The following is a 14,574-nucleotide window of genomic DNA, read 5'->3' on the forward strand; positions in this document are numbered from 1 at the left end:
ACAAGAGTGGCGCTGTGTCTGGAAATAAAGCAGACCTTTTTTTTTAACAGACAACCTTTTTATCTTTAAGTTAAGGTTTAACTTTATAGAACTATTGTATATTAGGGAATCACATTCATACTTCCCTAATATTATATAATTCCCTATCATATAGTTTGCCTCTTTATAAGTGCAGTCAAATTCTTAGTGGCTGCTGCCTGCCCCCCAACCCAAAACCCGAATCCCCCTTGCTCATAAAGGAAGTGATTTGGGTAATATTTTTTTTTTTTAGTTTTACTGTGAGAGGGGTTGTCCGCTTTGGACAATCCTTATTTGTTAAAAGGATCCCTTGAAAATAAGCTGATCACAAAATGTCCGCATGCTGGGACCCCCAGCGATCAGCTGTAATCTGTGATAAAGCCTGGCAGTAAGTGTTCCATTTCGGTGCAGCACCACCACTGGGGAAATTAAGCATTACACACTGCCAATTCAAATCAGTGAATTGAGCGAGCAAGAGGCGCTCTTTGTAAACTGCTCTCCACTCTGGACAAGTGAAGAGAATCCTGAACAGTGGACCCCCCTTTTAGCTTAGAATTCCCTAATAGGATATATGAAAATGGATTCTCTAAACTAGACAAACCCTTTAACATATAAGTGGACCTTTGCTTTAAATTAGAAAACCCCTTATGTTACTCTACTTTCTCAGCTTGGATACAAAAGATGAAATGTATTGTTATGTGTTGTTAAGGCTGTGTTCACATTATGCATTTTTTTTTTTCAAACCCATGACTGAATCTAAAAGGCAAGAAAATTTGAACTAAAACGTCACTTCTTGTTTTTCTGATCAAATTACAGTTTTGGTTTCAAGAAAAAAAAGCAAAAAAAAAAAGCTTATGCAAATACTACACTGTGTGAACACAGCCTAAACATCCAACACAACTAAATCAGCAAATGTAAAGACTATGAAAATATGTAAAATAAAAAAATCTTTTCAGAGTGTTGACTTAATCTTTTCATTATTTCACTGACATTGGATAGATGTAGGTAAAGAGCAGCCTGTTATCTGCTGATGGCAACTCCAGGACTTTAATTACTTTATTTCATTTTAATGAGTTCAGTTTTCTGATGAAATGTGTTCATTCCAAAGATGTGTAAACCACAAATTGTTTCACGTGTCCAGTTGTTGAACATAATGTTACAGGTTAAAGCTACATATAATATTGAGTAACATTGTAAATACTTTACTTATCTTCTGCAAATCTTACAGCTGTTGTTACATAATGGCAATTTTCTCAGGCACATCTAGAGCTGAAATCAAACTTCTGCTAGTTGCTGTTATATTGGAATGCCTCAATAGTGTTATGGGAGACATAGTCTCAGCATCTTATCTGAGGTTCTGCAACGTGTTATAATTTGGTGCATCCTGGGACATTTAGTTATTTTTGTCTACACGACAGCCTGAGAGCTAACAGGAAAGAAGCAAATTTGGAAAGCAGCCCTGGATGTTACTCTGTATATAAAAGTGATGTAACTTTAGATCAGTGCAAGACAAGTAAATTAAATTATTTGCAAAGTCCTAAATATATCCGCCTACCCCAACTCTCCCCTATCCTATAATAAATCAGAGGAACATGGAGGTACAGTATGAGCCTGTATGACATATTTGTACCACATGAATCTTTAATATGTCCATGTCCATGGACTGGTGCCAAGAAAGGAACTAGTGGGGATCGATGGATCCAACTTCCCCATTCTATACCTTAAAGGGGTATTCCCCTCTTAGACATTTATGGCATATCCACAGTACCTCTGGGACCCTCACCTATAGGTCAAAAAGGGGCACTTCCCATTAAAGTCTAAGGGAGTTACGAACATGGCTGAGCTTTAACTCAGCATGAGGGTCACAAGATCCCAGATTCTAAAATAGGTGAGGATCCTAAAGGTGGATATGCCATGAATGCTCGAGATTGGGATTACCCCTTTAAGGCACAGAATGGGGCAGTTGGACCAATTTTACTTCAGTAGTCCCTCCTTTGGCACCACCTATAGATTAAGTTATGGGGCTTATTATGGACAGCTTAGCAACCATTAATACAAGACTATTGATTTCATCATTCAAAGCTTTAGGTTTCCAAAGAAAAAAAAATGTTCTCTGACTGGCACCAGTACCACGAGGACTGGCAAAAGATATGACCTAGCAGTATTTTATAGTATGATCCCATTTGTTTCCCCGTAGGACTTAAGATGGTCCTTGACATTGACCAGGAAGAATACATTCCGTTTCTTCAGACCACAGCCGCTGCCAGACTTATTCTCCACCAGCAGAGGAGCTACCCGTTCCTGAAGGACCTGGGGATTTATGCCATGCCTGGTACAGAGACCTCCATAGCTGTTCTCGTGGTACGTTGATGGGAAAGTACACAGAACAATGCTATCTGATTGTACGTCCGCCAGCTTTTGGTTTGGTTAAAACTGGGTGAATCCAACCTAAGACAGTCTCATAATAGATTTTTTTTCCAACATGTTTATGGCTGTTATTATAACAATGTTCTTTACTTGAAAGTAGATCTTATCTTATTTGTTGACTTTTAAGTTCTCAACCTCCCAGGGATTTGAGGTGGAGGTGGTAAGGTTGAGCAATTCCGTGTATATCATTTTATATTCAGCAGCGAAAGAATTTGAACATTACATTTTACCAAGGTCTGGTCAAATCTTTAGCATAATTAAGTTGCTCTTGTCTAAAATTGTGTTCCTGGCATAAAAGTGACCCTTAAAGGTGTTCTCCGGTTTCATCAACTTAATGTTATTATTTTTGTATAATTAAAAGTTATACAATTTTCCAATATACTTCCTGTATTAATTCCTCACAGTTTTCAAGATCTCTGCTTGTTGTCATTCAGTGGGGAACCTTCCATATTTACTTCCAGTAAGGACACACATGTGCTGGGATTATTAGAAGACACAGCTGATATACACACTGTAACTGTAATGATCCCAGCACCTGTGTGTCCATCACATGACCATGGACAGAATTTATCCACTGAAGGTAAACATGGAAGGTTCCTTACTGAATAACAACAAGCAGAGATCTTGAAAACCGTGAGGAGTTAATACAGAAAGTATATTGGAAAATTGCATAACTTTTAATTATACAAAAAAAATAACATTATTTTGCTGAAACTGGAGAACCCCTTTAAGTATTAGAGCTGGACCCTCATTCCTTTGTATTTACACTACTTAAATGTATTTACATGGTGGAAACACGCATGAGATGCCTAACCATTCATAATGTCATTTTATGTTGTAGATAATGGGGGAAATTGATCAAGACTGGTGACAAGGAAAGGGAGGAGTTACTCATAGTCACCAATCAGATTCCAGCTCTTATATTTTAGAGTCCTTTTGGCAAATGAAAGCAGAAACTTGATTGGTTGCTTTGGGCAATTGCTATACTTTTCATTCACTTTTTGCTAAAAATGAATCAGCATAAATATATCATGACCATGGATGGGTTATGTAATCTCAACTTTAAATGTTTTTTGGGGGGATAAAAAACAATAACAATAATAATAATTTAGTTGCCCAATATATTAAATGAATTGTCCAATATTATAAAAAAAATCAGCTTTTTATTCCAGGAACAGTGCCACCCTTGTCTATTGGCTATGCCTGGTATTACAGCTCAGCACGATTGACTTGAATGAGGATGAGCTGCAATACCAGACACAGCCCATAGACAGAAATGGCACCGTCCCTGGGCTGACCCATTTGGGTAACTGTTTGGGTCCCCCATCTATTTGCATGTGATGATTTATGATCGAGCTAGCCAATTAGGCATGCAGTGAGTTGTCGACCATAGTGACGTCACTACAGCAGGGAAACATGCAGCGATGTGGCGACCATAGGAGATACACAGGAGTGTAAACAATGATGCGACTGGGGATCCAAGCAGCGGCAGCGAGTGAATGGTGAAGAATGCCCTGGTGAACTAGTGGTTAAAATCCCTGGCAGTCAAGTATTTTAAAAACTTCTTGATAGCCCAATGGTTAAGATCCCTGGTAATCCAGTGGCTCATATAATCCCTGGTGACCTAGTGGTTTATAACATTTCTGGTGATTCAGTGATGTATAAATGGTTTATAAAGTGACTGTTGCCAGGGCCATATATTTCACATTATACCAGTGTATTAAAGCAGCCCTCCGGCCTCAGGTCGAAATGTAAAATGTGATGCGGTATATGGAGTAATGTTACCAGGTGCCCTCCAGTTGTGCCCCTGCCATCTGCCGTGGATACGCCGTTTTATGGTCCCATCTGTGCAGTCTCAAATTGGTCACAGCGCTTCTCAGATTGAGTCTAAGACACTCCCTCTGTTCACGGAATGGACAGAACGGTTCACATGAGCATCTCTGGCCAATCTGAGAACAGTGGGAGTGTCTCAGACTCATAGTCTAAAAAGCAATGCAGCCATTTTGGGAAAGCACAGAGGGGACCCTAAAACGGCGGATCCACGGCAGAGGGGCACAACTAGAGGGCATCAGGTAATATTACTCCATATACACCTTGATATTTGAAATGTTGTCCCGGGACCGGAGGGTCGCTCTAACTCATTAGTATGTTGATTATACACATGTTCTCCACCTGTATTCTTTCCAGGACCAGACTCAGCACTTAGAAGCTCCGTACTCCTCCTGCACAATGGATGGCTCTGATATCCCCGTGGCAAATCTCTATGAAAAATATAACAGTTCATATTCAATCCAGGTAAAGACGGAAGTTGTAAGGTAAATGTATATAGGAGCACCTTTTGGCTCCCAAATTGTATCTTATTTAGAGGTAAAATATCATGGGCTCCGTCCTTAAGGCAAAGAATTTAACAAAATAACTTTGGAGTGTAGTTGGATGAGAATAATAAATAAGGACATCAGGACATTCCCTGTCCATATCATAGATGGGGTCCCCCACTAGGCACTGTCCTCTATGAGCCAAAGTGGAGAGCCCCTACCAAGGCGTAGTCAGACTCATGGACAGCCATTCCTTTCGCTGCAGGGGGTCTCAGGAGCCAGCAATCCTATATGACAGGGGTTGTCTATGATGAAGGAAAAAGTATACCTTTTTGGTGGAGCTTAAAGGGCAAAATACACTTTCAGCTACTTTCCTCTTCCGTTGTCAAAGTAAACTACCTGCTCTGTCTTGTATTTTGTCCTTTCTTGCAAAGGTATGGCATAATGTTCATAGGTAATAAGGCAGCACTTCCACATGATATCTTATTTATGTAGATCCCCAAAGGAGACCGGGCCGCAACAGAGAAGGTTTTTTTAAAGGGGATTTTTCACCATAGACATGATATGCCATAAATGTCTGATAGGTGGGGTCCCACCTCTTTGACCCAAACCTTAGGGGTTCCCTAACTTGTGCCCAGCTTGTTTGGCCATTTCTGTAACTCCCATAGACTTGACTGAAGAGTGCCGCAGAGATTCGCACCAACTCTCCTTCCAATACCTGCCTGGATGTGGCAACCGGTGGCCACCACAACTGGCAGAATGAGGGTCAGGGAACCACCCTTTTCCTGATAGGTGAGGGGCCAGGATGTGGGACCACCACCTATCATACATGTCTGTCGTGGAGAAAATAATCTCTAAGGATTATAGAAATAAGGTAAAAGTTCCCAACTGGACCCGCCAGCTCTATGGTACTAGTAAAAGTCAATCTGAAGAACATGAACTATGGTATGAAGACTATTGCAAATAAAAATGGAGAACATTTGTAAAGCAACCAATCAGATTCCAGCTGTCATATTTTTTTTTTTTTCCATAAATAAACCCCAGTATGTTACCTCAATTCTTACCTTCTCTACTCTTGTTTGTCTTTAAGATTAAGGGTTTGTCTTCGCAACACAGTGCCACACTTTTCCATACGTTGTGTCTGGTATGACAGTCCTTCCCCATTCAAGTGAATACTGCAATACCAGACACAGCCAGTGGACAAGAGTGGCGCTGTTTCTGGAAAATAAAACAAAAAATTTTATAATCTCAGACAACCGCTTTAAGGTATATTAAACGTTTAATACCAGCTGAGTATCTTTACTTTTCCATTTTATCCTATTATGTAATCAGGTATTCTTAAGAGCGATAGTATAATGTTACTTGAGGAACACACAAATGGTTCAGTGTTCAGGGCGCTTGGCATTCATGGCTGATTGGTGTTCAGCAAAAATCATTAGCATGAAATAGGACTGGCACACAGAGGCTTGGGCAGCCGAAAAATCTTACAGTGTATAAAACGCTCGTTGAAAGTCTTTTTCTGCTGCATATTACGTGTCTCATTTTAAGCAAATATCATTTAATCTCAGGAGTTACATTGGATTTTACATATATTCAACGTCATTGATGCGAAAAAGAATCAGCCTAAATTCCAAAGAACAGCTTTAAGGTTACAAAATCGCAGGTATTTTATAGGGGGTTGTCTACTTTGGATAATCCCTTTTTGTTAGAAAGGTCCCCTGGTAAAAAAAAAAAAACTGAGCACACATTGTCCCACTGCTGAGACCCCCAGTGATCATCAGTAATCTGAAGGGTAACCAGGTAGCAAGTATTTCATGTCCCTGCAGCGCCACTACAGGAGATATAAAGAATTACACAGTCCTCATTGAAATCAGTGGGCTGTCCGTGTAATGTGTGGATGTGGCCGGTCCTCCAGTACAAGATACGCTCTTTGTAGCTGCTCTCTGCTCGGACTAATAGATGAGGGTCCAGAACTTGGGACCCTCTCTATTAACACAGAATTCCCTAATAGGGTATTTTAAAATAGGCTTTCTAAACCAGACAAACCCTTTAAAGGAAATCTGGCATCAGAATTAAGCTTACCATACAATAATCAACACCAGCTCCTCTCCTGTCAATCAACACCAAAAGGGGAGGAGTTGAGCAGGGTATAAAGCGAGATCCGGAGCACTTGACTGGATTGGGTCCACCCACAGAGCACTTTTCGAGATTCAGACCGCATGCATAGAACTTGCATGCCGAATTAAAGTTAATTTTCTCGGCAATGAAGATGTTTAGAAGGGATACAAATATACAGTATGTGTTTTTGTTCCCTCCCAAGCTCTGGGAGTCATATATCAGATTTAAAGGGGTTCTCCAGTTTCAGCAAATTAATGTTATTTTTTGTATAATTAAAAGTTATACAATTTTCCAATATACTTTCTGTATTAATTCCTCACGGTTTTCAAGATCTCTGCTTGTTGTTATTCAGTAGGAACCTTCCATGTTTACTTGCAGTGGATAAAATTCTGCCTATGGTCATGTGATGGACACACAGGTGCTGGGATTATTAGAAGATATAGCTCTGATACACATACTGTTACTGTAACGAGCCGTTCACCTGTGTGTCCATCACATGATCATGGACAGAATTGTATCCACTGGAAGTAAACTATGAATGTTCCTACTGAATGACAACAAGCAGAGATCTTGAAAACCGTGAGGAATTAATACAGAAAGTATATTGGAAAATTGTATAACTTTTAATTATACAAAAAAAATAACATGAAGTTGCTGAAATCGGAGAACCCTTTTAATTCTTATGACATATTTTATGAAGCAGATGTATTTTAACTACTGACATTTGAAATGGTCCTTAAAGGGTTAAGAAAAGGGTGTAACCACTGTATAGGCGCCTTAAATTACATCTGGTTGGCTTCCATCTACCCGCTAAATCGGTCAGCTCCGGAAGTGCAAATTGAGTGAGTCCCCACCTATTCCTCTGATCTTGAACAATTTGGATCAAGAAAATCTTAGTGATCGGTGCGGAGTCCCTCACCCTGAACTACCCAGATGACTGATACAGTTAAGGGACTGTTCACCCCTCTACCAAATTGCAGTCCAGGTAGGCTAAATAGTAGATGCATGAAGTGTGGCGTACAGGGGTATAGCAACTTAGTCGCTTGAAATAAAAGTAAAATCACGTTGCTGCGACTATCATACAACCTCTATGGGTAAAAAGTCACGAGCGACATATGCAATTATTATAACGATGTTGTAAATCTTATGATTGAGGTTGATCAATTTTACCGTAGCCAAAAGTTGTCATGGAGCCCTCGTCTAAAAAAATAAGAAAGCCGGGGGATTTAGATAACTTGTAGCTTTTTATGTCTACAATCAACAAGCTGTCCAATTAAAGGACCATCTGGGACCCCCAACTATTACGGAGAACACGGGTGCCTAGACCAGTATTGGGAATGCATGGTCATTCTCTTTTGAGGAATACAGAAAGAGCTGACATGCCATAAAAGTGGGAAAACCCCGGAGGGGCTTACTGTCCCTAGTCTCCTATTGCAGACAGAGCAGTGGGGGAGGGTTCCTGCTGCAGCCAGTTGCCTTACAGCCAGACAGAGGTTTCTGATAAGGAGAAAAAGGGCGTCATTGTCTCTTTAGACATATATAGAAGCATTGTTTATATATTTTGCAGCCTTAAGCAGATTTTATAGTATGAATATTATTTTTGGAAATTTTTTTTAACTTACATCAACACTCATCATCCCTTAACCCCCCCCCCCCCTATGAGTTGTCTCTCTGGAATGCTTGTTATTCACGATGTCAAGCTTGCCAAATACAGAGGAAGTCGGATGACAATGCTGGGAGTAGAGGTCCTCTGTGTATAATGGTGAAGAGCCAGTGTATTGACAAACTCTTTGTAGCCACAAAATTTAATTAAAAAAATAAAACATAGAAGCTCTTGTCAAGCCGCAGGGGATCTGCATAAGAACACAGCGTACGGTAATCCAGGAGCAACGCTACTCCAAAGAAATAGCACAAAGATGTGTAACCAGCGTAGTCAGATATTTATGAGTACAGCCATGTGATGCTGTGAACAGTCGTCCAACCGGGGCCCGATCCTGGTAGATAAGAGGACTGCAGGAACGGGGAGAGGTGAGTATCTGAATGTCTGGTCTGCGGTTTATATTCTGGAGTTCTGTTGTTTTTATTTATTTTGGGCATCTGGTCTGAGGTCTGTATTTATATAGAAGGTCTGGCCCGGGGTCTGTATCTATGTCTGGTCTAGGGTCTGTATTTTAGGGGGTTCTTTATTTAGGGGATGTGATCTGAGTTCTGTATTTATTTTGAGGTCTGGCATGGGGTCTGTGTTTATTTAGGGGGTCCGGTCTGGCTTCTGTATTCAGGGGATCTGGTCTATGGTCTGTATTTATTTAGGGGGTCTGGTCTGTGTGCTGTATTTATTTAGGGTTTCTGGCCCGGGGTCTGTATCCATGTCTTGTCTAGGGTCTATATTTAGGATATGTGGTCTGGGGTCTGTATTTATTTAGGGGGTCTGTGGTCTATATTTATTTTGGTGTCTGGCCTGTTTTTTTTTTTTAGGTGGTATGGCCTGGGTTCTTTATTTAGGGGATGTGGTCTGGGTTCTGTATTTAGGGGATCTGGTCTAGGGTTTGTATTTATTTAGGGGGTTTGTATCTGTTTTGGGGAAAGGCCTTGTTTTTTTTGAGGGGGTCTGGTCTGGGTTCTGTATATAGGAGATGTGGTCTGGGGTCTGATTTATTTAGAGGGTCTGTATCTATTTTTGCTTCCAGCCTGGGGTCTGTATTTATTTATGGGGTCTGGTTAGATACTGTATCCATAGTAACCCATCGGTTTCAAATGACTCCCCATAGAAGTCAATGGAGCCTGAAAAAATATGCAGCTTTTCATTTTCATTTGATCGGTATTTGGTTGGCGCAATAGTAGAAAAAAAATGAACGAAATTCTGTATAAACTGACACAAAGGGGATGGGGCAACCTGGGTAGGGCTGATGATGTTACTGCCAATCTCAAGTTTCAGATTCTGTTGACTCGACTGTAAAGCATCCTTCTCCTGCTGTGAAGAAAGATGGGGGGGGGGCAGTTCTACTGAACAGGTCTCTGTAAAATCTATCAAACAAACTATTTTCGGGAGTCTTATCTGAACTTAATACATAAGCAGTGGAGTATAAGGTGCCACATTCTTCAACTTGAGTTATAAATACCATTCAACAGACTTAGGCCTCATTTACACGAGCGTGTGTGTTTTGCGCACGCAAAAAAAACGCAGCGTTTTGCGTGCGCAAAAGGCACTTGACAGCTCCGTGTGTCATCAGTGTATGATGCGCGGCTGCGTGATTTTCGCTCAGCCGACATCATAGAGATGAGGCTAGTCGACGTCAGTCACTGTCCAGGGTGCTGAAAGAGTTAACTGATCGGCAGTAACTCTTTCAGCACCCTCGACAGTGAATTCCGATCACAATATACAGCAACCTGTGAATAAAAAAAAGACGTTCATACTTACCAAGAACTTCCTGCTTCCTCCAGTCCGGTCTCCCGGCCGTTGCCTTGGTGACGCGTCCCTCTCTTGACATCCGGCCCCACCTCCCTGGATGACGCGGCAGTCCATGTGACCGCTGCAGCCTGTGATTGGCTGCAGCCTGTGCTTGGCCTGTGATTGGCTGGAGCTGTCACTTGGACTGAATTGTCATCCCGGGAGGTCAGACTGGAGGAAGAAGCCGGGAGTTATCGGTAATTCAGAACTTCTTTTTTTTTTTACATGTTCATGTATATTGTGATCGGAAGTCACTGTCCAGGGTGCTGAACCAGTTTAACTCTTTCAGCACCCTGGACAGTGACTGTCTCCTGACGTCGCGTACCGCAAAAATTTTTGCCGGGTTCGGGCAAAACGAGTTCGGCAGAACCCGGTGAAGTTCGGTTCGCTCATCTCTAAGACACTCCGTTTGGATGTTTGTAAACAGAAAAGCACGTGGTGCTTTTCTGTTTACATTCAGAGTTTGACAGCTCTTGCGCGAATCACGCAGTTCGTACGGAAGTGCTTCCGTGCGACCTTCGTGGTTTTCACGCACCCATTGGCTTCAATGGGTGCGTGATGCGCGAAAAACGCACAAATTTAGAACATGTCGTGAATTTTTTTCAGCGCACTCACGCTGAGCAAAACTCACGGACTGTCTGCATGCCCCCATAGACTTGTATAGGTCCGTGCGACCCGCGTGAGAAGCACGCGCGTCGCATGGACGTATATCACGTTCGTGTAAATGAGGCCTTAATGAGGCCTTACCTGGATGCTTTTTATGTATATATATTTTTTCTTGTTCTTGCCAGTCTTGCCTGCGGTCGTGTTTCCAGGAAGCAATGGTGAAACAGTGTGACTGCGCTCACTACTTGTACCCAATACCAGATGGGGCACATTACTGCAACAACAAAGAAGATCCGGACTGGGGTAAGTAGAATCCACATAAGGGAATGCTGTGGAACCCTCAGTCACTGATGTTATTGAGTATTATCCAGACGGAATGGCCCATTATCCCAGTTCGTATTCCCTCTTGAAGCCCTCCAGCACCATAGACACCCTATTCTCCACCCATCTACGGCCACCAATGTGCACCACCCCAACTACACCTATTTGCCACCCATTTGTCCATTGCACAATTGGTTTGGCAGAGCCATGAGTGGACAAAGCATAGATGTGCACTAATAAATTCAGGTCTGTGTTTGCAGTGTACTGTTATTACAAGATGAAAGACTCTGTGACGGAAAGAGAAAAGTGTATTGGCCTTTGTCAGCAGCCATGCAAGTAAGTAGCGATCCTTCACACTGGTAGAATTTATTATTAGCGTCTTATTTTTTCTATGCTCCCTTTTCCTTGTTCCATCATCCTTATACACGAGTAGCGAGATCTTTATATCATTTTGAAGTGCATGTCCACCTTTGAAAACCATTTGGGTTTTTCTCTATTCAAATAGGTCCAAACTTCTGTTGCTGGTCAATTTCATAATACATTTTTATAATGGTTAGGACTTACCAAATCCCATGTGTAGCATAGAGTTATATGATACAATTATGGCTACCTGCGGCCACCACTAGGGGACACTTACTGCATACAGACATATACAGCTCACATTGATCTACATAATAAATGTGTATATAATACGCTCCTGCTCTCCCCCTAGTGGTGGCTGCAAGCAGCTAGAATTTTATAATTGAACCTATTAGCGACAGCCGCCGTGCATGTATGTCAGCTGTTCACCCGCCAGAGGCAAGGATTATCAGTAGAACACAGGTCAAGGCAAAACACTACAATACATAAGTATTGCAGTGTATTGCATGCGCGATCGATAGTAATAAAACATTTTTAAATACATTTTGTAAAAATCGAATATAAAATAAAAACAAACTATAAAAAAACTCCTTTTCCCATTTTTCACCAAAAATAATGTAAGCAAATAAAAAAGTAAACATAATTAATATTGCTGCTTCTGTAAAAGTTCGAACTAATTTAAATATTAAAATAGAACGTCGATTAATCCGCCAGGTGAATGCCGTAGGAAAACAAATGCTTTTATGGGCACATCACTTCCCAAAAAAATGTAATAAAATGTGATAAAAAAAGTTTTATGTTTCCCAAAATGCTGCCAATAAAAACTACAGCCCCCCCCCCCCCCCCCCCCAAAAAACAAGCCCTCACACACCGATTCATCGACTTAAAAATAAAAAAGTTATGGCCTTTTTAGAATATGGCGACACAAAACAATTATTTTTTATCAACGTGTTCTTACTTTGTAAAAGTAGTAAAAAAAAAAAAAATACTATATAAATTTGGTATCGCCGTAATCGTATATACCCGCAGAATAAAGTTAACATGTCAATTTTACCGCAAAGTAAACACTGTAAAAACGAAACCACAAAAACAATGGCTTCTTTTTTAAATCAACCACAGAAAATCATTTTAAAAGTTTCTCAGTACATTATAGGGTACCATTAAAAAATACGACTCAATAAAAAATAAAATAAAAAAATAAGCTTTCATGTCAATGAATAATAGAAAATTGTCTACATCTTATTACAATGTGATGTATGCAGCAATGCATTTTCTTTTTCGATTGAAAAAAATCTCAATAAAATCAAATTTGCAAAATTTAAAAATTACATCTATGGCGAGCCATTTGTTTTAGTAAGGATAGACCAGATGTAAAGACTGATGTTTTCTGTTAATATTACAGTGACAGTAACTATAAAATGACAATCTCCATGGCTGATTGGCCCTCCGCTGCAGCAGAGGTAAGTACACCTATTTAAAACGCTGCCCTCTGCTGGTAAGTTTTACATACGTTTCTGCCATAGTATGAATAGTATGTGTAGTTTTCAGCCAAGTCATAAGAAGCGTTTATTTCAGACTTACCAGCAGGGGCGCAATTATAGGGGAACAGTGGTAGCAAGTGGCACCCAGGCCCTGGTTACCGAGGAGGCCCAAAGGCTCCTCTACTTTATAAGAAGACACTAGTATTATAAATGGCCCAAGGCAGGTTTTGGGACTTGTTCCAAACTTATTTACTAGTTAATTTTTTATAATTTTATTTCAGGACTGGATTTTTCACGTTCTTTCTTATGAAAAAGACGGCAACGAAAACATAACTGTAAACAGGTTGGTTAATGGATCCCATCAATGTATGTATGTGTGACTGTGGCCGGACTAAGTTATGTTGTATTTTGGATAACCTCGTTGTCCTAGAATAATAACTTGTTGTGTCCCATATATTGTGCCGTAAAATCTCGGTCTTCGGGACTCGGGAATACTCAAGAATCCTCCTCCAGCTGAGACCCAAAAACCTCATCAACATTTGCATAAATTCATATGTCGATAAAGGTCATTGTGGGGAATGGGTCAAGTAATTGGAGTCACCCGTATCGGTGTTCCCATCAGTTCACTTTCGAGGTGTTTTCCCATATGTTCATTAAATTCCATAGCAGCCATTGATTTCCAGGGAGAAGTGTCTCCATGCTTACAGATCATTCGTTTCCATTCATCTCAACATCGTAGGAAGTCCCAGTTCATAGACTCCCACCAATGTGACTCTAATAGAAGTGGCTATGCTCAGCGAGATGTCCCATTATAGTCAAAGAGACCATAGTTCCCCATTCTTAGACATATTATGTCATATTTTTATCACAACGTCTTCCGTCATGTTCCCCTTGGCGCTCAAGTTCTTACTGCCACTGGTGGGTTCAGAACAAGCACTGTCAATGTTACCCTAAAAAAAAATTGCAAATATTAAATCTTTCACGTCTCTATTCCCAGAAATGGCATCCTCAGAATGAACATCTACTTCCAGGAATTCAATTACCGCAGTGTTTCGGAGTCTGCAACCACCAATGTGAGTGCTGAATATGGGGGCAAGGGCCGGGGCTGGACCATGAGGTCATAAGTATAGGCTACTGGGTGAGAAAGAATAGGCAGAATGATATTCCTGTGAACACCTTGTGTGGACGCTGCTGGACTATATCCCTTGCCGTTAGGGCAATATTGATTTTTCTCTACAATGGAGACATGACTACTTGTCACCATTTTGTTACTTGGTAATCACTTTGCAAATACCACAGTCCATAAAAATGTATTCCTTGACACAATCCAGATTCGGTCTTATTAGTTCTTTCTCCAACTGACTCCCTGGACTAAACTAAGTCCTATATAGCAAACAAGGCTACTGCAGAAACCCTATTATTTAGGGGGATGACCCCACTTGTTGAAAGCAAAATTACTAAAAGGGGTGCCTATTGTCAA

At 40.8% G+C, this 14,574-nt stretch overlaps 1 protein-coding gene across 1 annotated transcript in view; it reads left to right on the plus strand.

The window, feature by feature from the left end:
• The window catches only part of SCNN1B (sodium channel epithelial 1 subunit beta), a 53,091-nt gene that overhangs the window by 35,789 nt on the left and 2,728 nt on the right, over positions 1 to 14,574 (plus strand). Inside the window, exons 6-12 of the mRNA XM_075831431.1 lie at positions 2,216 to 2,379; positions 4,633 to 4,740; positions 11,118 to 11,235; positions 11,514 to 11,589; positions 13,016 to 13,073; positions 13,376 to 13,437; positions 14,092 to 14,167. Of these exons, the coding sequence (XP_075687546.1) occupies positions 2,216 to 2,379; positions 4,633 to 4,740; positions 11,118 to 11,235; positions 11,514 to 11,589; positions 13,016 to 13,073; positions 13,376 to 13,437; positions 14,092 to 14,167 (662 nt within the window). The remainder of the gene's footprint in view (positions 1 to 2,215; positions 2,380 to 4,632; positions 4,741 to 11,117; positions 11,236 to 11,513; positions 11,590 to 13,015; positions 13,074 to 13,375; positions 13,438 to 14,091; positions 14,168 to 14,574) is intronic.

The sequence above is a fragment of the Rhinoderma darwinii genome, chromosome 6 (assembly GCF_050947455.1).
Source record: "Rhinoderma darwinii isolate aRhiDar2 chromosome 6, aRhiDar2.hap1, whole genome shotgun sequence".
NCBI lineage: Eukaryota > Metazoa > Chordata > Amphibia > Anura > Rhinodermatidae > Rhinoderma > Rhinoderma darwinii.